Genomic DNA, 8,561 nt, shown 5'->3' with positions numbered 1-8,561 from the left:
TTTTCCCCCCCCCCCCCACCTTCCCTGCCACCAGCAGCTTGTGTGTCCTGGCTCAATCACTTACCCTTGAGTTTTCCTCACCTATTATAATAGGGTGGGTCTTGGCATGGCTAAGCTGGGACTCATGGTGAATAGCAGGAGACATTGCTAACCCCATGGAACTATTGGCGACAACTTATTTTCAAATTGCCTAGGAAAAAAGGACTTCATTGCTGTCCACAGTGGGCGTTGAAACATTTATAGATATGTCTGATGGGTTGATGCATGTGCATGTGTGTCTGACTGAAGTCCTATTCTAGGGTGGGATGGAAGCCACTGAGAGAGAACTCAACAGAAGGAAGAAGGAATTGGGCAAGGGAAATATGGTTTTAAAATGAGGATTCAGTGTCCTGGCCGGTTTCTCAATGGTTGGAGTGTTGGTCCACAGACCAAAGGGTCAAGGGCACATACCCCGGTTGCATGTTCAATTCCTGGTCCTGGTCAGGGCGCCAGTGGAGGCAACCAATCAATGTGTCTCTAGCACATTAATTTTTTTTCTCTCTCTCTCTCTCTCTCTCAAAACTAATGGGAAAAACACCCTCATTTCTTGTGTGAGGATTAAAAAAAAAAAGAAAACAAATGAGGGTTAAGTGTCTGGGTACAATGTGGCAGCAGAATCTTGAACTCATCTAGACCCAGCCATCCTAGACAAAGTGGTTTTGTTTGTGAATTTAAAGTGCTGTATCAATAAGCACCTGCTGAGGACCCTTCCTCCCATAACCAGATGTAACACAGAGGACCAGTTCCCTTCTCACTTTGAAAGAAGGGCTTGGTCTTATGGTGCAGGGCCAACTTTCCTCTTCATGGGAGGGAAACCACAGCAGTGGCCACAACCACGTATCTAAGTCATAAACACATACATGCATCCTGAAACAGGGAAAACTCGGAAAAGGGTAATATGTAAAAGATAAAGGCTTGGAGCCTTTGCGAGTTAGGTGGGTTGAAATAGTCTGCTTCTGTGTAAGTGCATGTGGTGGAGACACGATCTTTGAACTTGATTCCGGTTCTCCAATCATCAATATTTCTTGAAACCCGAGGGAGAATTCAACAGAAGCTATCACAAATGTAACAGTAGTGATAGGTATCATTTGTTTTGTCACCTACTTTGGGAAGAGTACTTTACATTCACGATGAATCTTAAAGGTGGGTGGTAGTAAACCCAGTTTAAGTTGACAACTCTAGAGAAGAGCTAATTGGCTAAGTGTAGACAGTGAGCAAATGGTATTCAGATGTCTGACTCCAGATCTTGTGCTCTCATCACGGTACCCTGATGGCAGGGGATGTTTTAGTCTGGCCTTTGACCATGCTTGATAGGATGCCCAGAAGATCTGTCTGTCATGTCAGAGCCCTTGGTGGAGAATTCCAGTGAGAAAGATGAGCCAGGACAAGCCACTGCAGACCCTCTACATCAGTGAGGCCACTCTGGAAACTCTGTGGCTACCCCAGGGCGGAGGGGAGGGCAGGTAGAGAGTGCCCCCATTGAGTCTCATTTTTTTTTGTCACCAAGACTGGACGTAAGTGAAATGGTGAAATGGGAAGATAAAAACACTGACAACAACAACAAAAATAGAAACTAGCAGTTATCCAACATTATTACATGCTAAGAACTGAGTGGAACACTTTATAGACCTCTCAAGTCTTCCGCCTCCATGAGTTGACCATTAATATCATTACTTTATAGTTGGGAAAACTGAGGCTGAGGGAGATTAAGCATGTTGTTTGATGATAAAGTGTATGAGCAGAAGGCAGAGCCAGGACTTGAACCCAGGTCAATGGAATAGCAAAGGCTGGATGCAGTATCACTCTCCTATAGTGTCTCTCTACAGCAACACTCTTCTTCCCCTTCTGAATCACCCCACATCTCCATCTTACTCTGCATGTGGGACCCTTTCCCTTGAGAGATCACTGGGCTCTACTGCCCTCTAGCTCTTCTCCCCAATTATAACCCAAAGGAAGGCACAGATTTCAGCCACTTATACTTTAGGGCCGCAGAGGAGAAAGTTGGGGTTATTTTGCGTTGTTTTAAAATGTCTCAGTCAGGGGAGTTTTACCAAACATTCAAGGAAGACCTAAAACCTATCCTCCTCAGACTATGCCCAAAAATTCAAGAGGAAGGAACACTTCCCAGCTCATTCTATGAAGCCAGCATCACCCTAATACCAAAACCAGATAAAGACAACACAATGAAAGAGAATTACAGGCCAATATCCCTCATGAACATAGATGCCAAAATCCTCAACAAAATCCTAGCAAATCGGATCCAGCAGTACATCAGAAAGATCATACACCATGACCAAGTAGGATTTATCCCAGGGATGCAAGGATGGTACAATATCCGCAAATCAATAAACGTGATACATCACATAAACAAATTGAAGGAAAAAAACCACATAGTCATATCAATTGATGCAGAAAAAGCATTTGACAAAATCCAACACCCATTTTTGATAAAAACTCTCAGCAAGGTGGGAATAGAAGGATCATACCTCAACATAATAAAAGCCATATATGACAAACCCACAGCCAACATCATACTCAATGGACAAAAACTAACACCATTTCCCCTAAAAACAGGAACAAGACAGGGATGCCCACTCTCACCACTCCTCTTCAACATAGTCCTGGAAGTATTAGCCATTGCAATTAGACAAGAAGAAGAAATAAAAGGCATCCAAATTGGAAAAGAGGAAGTAAAACTGTCCTTATTTGCAGACGACATGATATTATACATACAAAACCCTAGAGACTCCATCAAAAAACTACTAGACTTAATACATGAATTTGGCAAAGTAGCAGGATACAAAATTAATGCCAAGAAATCTGAGGCATTTCTATACACCAATAGTGAACTTTCAGAAAGAGAGATTATAAAAACAATCCCATTTACCATCGCACCAAAAAAATTAAGCTACCTAGGAATAAACTTAACTAAAGAGGTAAAAGACCTCTACTCAGAAAACTACAGGACGTTGAAAAAAGAGATAGAGGAAGACATAAAGAGATGGAAGAACATACCATGTTCTTGGATTGGTAGAATCAACATCATTAAAATGTCCATACTGCCCAAAGCAATCTATAAATTCAACGCACTTCCCATTAAAATACCAACGGCATATTTCACAGACCTAGAACGAACTCTCCAAAAATTCATCTGGAATAAAAAAAGACCCCGAATAGCTGCAGCAATCCTGAGAAAGAACAAAGTAGGTGGGATCTCAATGCCAGATATCAAGCTGTATTACAAAGCCACTGTTCTCAAAACTGCCTGGTACTGGCACAAGAACAGACATATAGATCAATGGAATAGAATAGAGAGCCCAGAAATCAGCCCCAACCAATACGCTCAATTAATATTTGACAAAGGAGGCAAGAACATACAATGGAGTCAAGACAGTCTCTTCAATAAATGGTGCTGGGAAAATTGGACAGATACATGCAAGAAAATGAAACTAGACCACCAACTTACACCATACACAAAAATAAACTCAAAATGGATAAAGGACTTAAATATACGACGGGAAACCATAAAAATACTAGAAGAATCCAAAGGCAACAAAATCTCAGACATATGCCAAAGCAATTTCTTCACTGATACAGCTCCTAGGGCAGTTGAAACTAAAGAGAAAATGAACAAATGGGACTACATCAAAATAAAAAGCTTCTGCACAGCAAAAGAAACCATCAACAAAACAACAAGAAAACCCACTGCGTGGGAAAACATATTTGCCAACGTCATATCTGATAAGGGCCTAATCTCCAAAATTTATAGGGAACTCATACAACTTAACAAAAAGAAGATAAACAATCCAATCAAAAAATGGGCAAAGGATCTAAATAGACACCTTTCAAAAGAGGACATTCAGAAAGCCAAGAGACATATGAAAACATGCTCAAAGTCACTAATCATCCGAGAGATGCAAATCAAAACAACAATGAGGTACCATCTCACACCTGTCAGAATGGCTATCATCAACAAATCAACAAACGACAAGTGCTGGAGAGGATGTGGAGAAAAAGGAACACTTGTGCACTGCTGGTGGGAATGCAGACTGGTGCAGCCACTATGGAAGACAGTATGGAGTTTCCTCAAAAAACTGGAAATGGAACTCCCATTTGACCCTGTGATCCCACTTCTAGGAATATATCCCAAGAAACCAAAAACACCAATCAGAAAGGATATATGCACCCCTATGTTCATAGCAGCACAATTCACCATAGCTAAGATTTGGAAACAGCCTAAGTGCCCATCAGTAGATGAATGGATTAGAAAACTGTGGTACATCTACACGATGGAATACTATGCTGCTGTAAAAAAGAAGGAACTCTTACCATTTGCAACAGCATGGATGGAACTGGAGAGCATTATGCTAAGTGAAATAAGCCAGTCAATGAAGGAAAAATACCACATGATCTCACTCATTCATGGATAATAAAGACCATTACAAACTTTTGAACAATAATAGATACAGAGGCAGAGCTGCCTCAAACTGATTGTCAAACTGCAGTGGGAAGGCCAGAGAGGGTTGGGGGGCAGAAGGGAGGGGAACTGAAGGACTTGTATACATGTATATAAGCCAAACCAATGGACATGGACAACAGGGGGATGGGAGCATGAGTGTGCAGGGTGAGGGGGAAGGTTGGGGGTTAATGGGGGGGGGATGAGGACACATTTGTAATACCTTAACTAATAAATAATAATAATAAAAAAGCCTCTGGTCCAGCAGACCACATGGATGTCAGACAAATATAGGACTGAGTGATATTGGGGGGCAGGCTTACTGAAATGGAGACTTTGGGGGCTGTTGGTCATAAGGGAGATGATTTTGGGTGTAGTGAAGTGAAGGGGTGCCATGAGGGCAGGAATGGGGCCATGGAGGGAAGGCACTTGCTGTCTGGGAAGGGTTCTCTGTGGAAGAATCCTGACTCTCAGATAAACGTTTTCTGGTGCCAGCTTCCATGATGTGACAGGGTTACTTGTGGTTGGTCCATGTTTATTTCTCTCTCTGGCTTCAAGATCATGAGGACACATTTGTAATACCTTAACTAATAAATAATAATAATAAAAAAGCCTCTGGTCCAGCAGACCACATGGATGTCAGACAAATATAGGACTGAGTGATATTGGGGGGCAGGCTTACTGAAATGGAGACTTTGGGGGCTGTTGGTCATAAGGGAGATGATTTTGGGTGTAGTGAAGTGAAGGGGTGCCATGAGGGCAGGAATGGGGCCATGGAGGGAAGGCACTTGCTGTCTGGGAAGGGTTCTCTGTGGAAGAATCCTGACTCTCAGATAAACGTTTTCTGGTGCCAGCTTCCATGATGTGACAGGGTTACTTGTGGTTGGTCCATGTTTATTTCTCTCTCTGGCTTCAAGATCCCAAAGAGCCCATGCATCTGCCTTCAGTGCCTTTCAGGATTGAAAATGTTTGACTCCAAGGCCTGGCCTCTTTCCCTCTAATCACATTCTTAAATTTAATCTTCTCCACCCAGTTGCTGAGCTAATCTCATCTTTCCCAGAGGAGACCCACCCTTTCCTCCTGGGAGGGAGAGAAGATGGAATCTCTCCCTTTGCCCTCTAGGATGGCACTGTCTCTATTCCAGCTTTCCTTCTTTTTTCCTAAATTCACCCAGAGAAGAGTCTTTCCATCTCTCTTCTTTCCAAGAAAAAACACCCATCTTTTACTTGGCCCTGCGTCATTCACAGGGTTCCATTAGGAGCCCAGCCCTGACCCTGCTTCTCATGGTGATTCTTACCTGACCTCCCTCACACAAGCCTTGGGGTATGAAGGGCCACTCACATGCTCAATTGCCCACCCCTTGATTCCTGTGGAGATCATGATCTGCTATGTCATCTGACATAAAACCTCACTTGATGCATGGACACATTTCATTTGTTTTCTTTGGGGATGACACCAAAGGGTGTCAGCTGTGGGCGTTGGCTGTTTTAACTGTGGATACATTTGGATTACTCTAATATGGCCAAAGACCCGCAACCACCACGCTCTCAGGTTGTGTTTTTTCCTATTTAACATCAGTTAACCATTACACCTTCATTGTCCCACACTGAGGATGACAACTGGAGGCCATCAGCCAACCTCAGTCAGTGTCTGTGGAAGGAATCCATAAGTCAGGCCTCAACCCTGCCCCTCCCTCACTTTCTCTCAATCCTTTAATCTGGAGAGAGGAAGTAATCCCAATAAGATTAAGGGATGGAGACTGAGGGTTCTGATTGGATGTTAACATTTGAGAAGGTGAATAAAAACCTCAGGCACCAGAGGAGAGATTCAGAGTCCTCCGGCTGTGCAGTCAGTGCCATGGTTCTCCACCAGGTCTGAGATCTGAGCCCCAGCCAACCCAGTCACAGCAGAAGTTTCTGCAGGATTCCTTTCTGAGCACCTTGAAGATGAGTATCTGGACCCCACCCACACTCCTGAGGCTGGCAGGAAGGAGCCTGCTGAGGGACCAGGCCTCAGCCATTGCAGCTCTGGAGTACCTGCCTGCTGAGCTCTTCCCGCCACTCTTCATTCAGGCCTACCATAGGAGAAAGCGGAAGCCCCTGAAGGCCATGGTGCACGCCTGGCCCTTCACCGTCCTCCCTCTGGGCTGCCTGTCACAGTTGTCCCTGGATAAGGTCTTAAAAGCCGTGTTGGATGGGCTTGACGTACTAATTGCTCAGGAAGTTCGGCCCAGGAGGTGGAAACTGCGGGTGCTGGATTTAAGGAACTCGGGTGCCAACTTCTGGAGAATGTGGTGTGGAGACAGCACCCAGAATTGCTCACCGACGGAACCAGTGGCTGTGCACAGCTCCAGCCCCAACATGGAGCACCCCTTGGCTCCCTTGGAGGTGTTCCTAGACCTTAACTTCAATGAAAGGGACAGGGATAAGTTTTTCATGTACATCATCCGATGGGCCCAGCAGAGGGAAGGGTTGCTACACCTGTGCTGCAAGGCGCTGAGGATTTCTGAGGTGCCCTTCCAGAGGGTCAGGAAGGTCCTGGATGGGGTGCAGCTGGACTGCATCCAAGAGGTGAAAGTAAAGTGCACCTGGGACCTGCCCACCCTGGGGACGTTTGCTCTTTACCTGGGTCAGATGAGTAACCTGCAGAGACTCTCTCTCTCCCACATTCACATGTTGACAGAGGAGGAGGAGGAAGAGGAAGAGATAGCGGAGGAAGAGGGGGAGGAGCAGGAGTGGGAGGAGCAGGAAGAGGATTGGGACAGGAAACATCAGGAGGAGCAGGGATCCTTTTCCCAATTCCTCTCTCAGATGCTCAGGCTGCGGCACGTCCGGGACCCCAACATGGATTCTCCCTCCTTCCTCCGAGGCCGTCTGGACCAGATGCTCAGGTGCCTGCAGACCCCCTTGGACAAACTCTCCGTAACAAATTGCCATCGGCTGACGCATTCAGACCTGACACACCTGTTCCAGTGCCCGAACCTCATGCAGCTGAAGTCCCTGCATCTATTTGGCCTCAGCCTCTCGGATTTTAGTCTTGAGCCCCTCCGAGCTCTGCTGGAGGCAGTGGCACCCACACTCGAGGACTTGGGTCTGGATAACTGTGGGATGGTGGACTCCCAAGTTGAGGCCATCCTGCCTGTCCTGAGCCGCTGTCAGCAGCTCAGGGTCTTCACCATCTCTGAGAACAGCTTTTCCGTGGCCACCGTGGAGAAGCTGCTGCGCCACACAGCCGGGCTGCGCAGTTTAGAGCTCGAGCTGTACCCTGTCCCCCTGGAGTGTTACAGGATCCAGGGGACTGTCAACAAGGAGAGACTTGCGCTGATCCGGGCTGAGCTCATGGGGATACTGAGGGAGTTAGGACAGCCCAGGACCATCTGTCTTGGCAAATGTGGCAAAAGTAAAGTTTATGACGTGGAGTTTTCATGACATGTAGCCGTGCTGTGCCCCTGTAATGACCCTGCTCAGTGGGAACACTCAGCAGAAGCTTTGTTCTGGGCCCCTGGAAGCTCTAATATAGAACCAGGTGCATTATGCAGGGGGCAGCCACGTTCCAGATTCATGCTCCTGTGAATGGGGAAAGGAAGGGACCAAGCCCAGGTCCACGATTACATAGGCAAATGTTAGGGAGTTCATGGGACCTCAGGGGGCAAGTGTCCTAGAATCAGAAATATGAATCTGATTTGCATGGGGACGGGGGAGGGGTATTTGTGCTCCAACTGCATGTGTGGGAGTTGATCCTAAGGTGGATGATTGTAAAGGAAAGATCAGAAATAAAGATAATTTTAAAGGCCACCATCTGGTCTTCCGTCATGTATTATCCTTTCTCCCCAGTTTACACCTCAGGACCCTCCAGTTACTGATGAATAAAGGTGCCCACGGCTCAGGATCAGACACTGGAGCTGCTGGGATGCATTTCTGCTGCAGGGCTCAGCACCATTTTATCACTCCCTCCAGGTCTATACTTCTCTCTGGGCATCTCTACCTCCTTGGGGCTGCTCAGTGGGTGGATACAATGGGACATGCTAAGTGGCCCACCAAACCCTGAAGTGAAGGGGACTTGCTCG

At 46.1% G+C, this 8,561-nt stretch overlaps 1 protein-coding gene and 1 pseudogene across 1 annotated transcript; both read left to right on the top strand.

Moving 5' to 3' along the window:
• Nucleotides 1–6,401: 6,401 nt before the first annotated feature.
• LOC106723574 lies at nt 6,402–7,194 on the top strand (annotated as a pseudogene).
• A 144-nt stretch (nt 7,195–7,338) lies between these two features.
• On the top strand, nt 7,339–7,923 carry LOC102253787 (putative PRAME family member 26). Its single transcript, XM_014538493.1, has one exon. The coding sequence runs from the start codon at nt 7,339–7,341 to the stop codon at nt 7,921–7,923; it is 585 nt and encodes a 194-aa protein (XP_014393979.1).
• Nucleotides 7,924–8,561: the final 638 nt, after the last annotated feature.

The sequence above is a fragment of the Myotis brandtii genome, unplaced genomic scaffold, assembly GCF_000412655.1.
Source record: "Myotis brandtii unplaced genomic scaffold, ASM41265v1 scaffold191, whole genome shotgun sequence".
Taxonomy (NCBI): Eukaryota; Metazoa; Chordata; class Mammalia; order Chiroptera; family Vespertilionidae; genus Myotis; species Myotis brandtii.
This window is presented reverse-complemented; position numbering and strand designations above follow the sequence as displayed.

What these genes read in the sequence shown, in the direction of transcription:
- LOC102253787 (XM_014538493.1), top strand. Translation starts at nt 7,339, where the DNA reads ATGGATTCTCCCTCCTTCCTCCGAGGCCGTCTGGACCAGATGCTCAGG.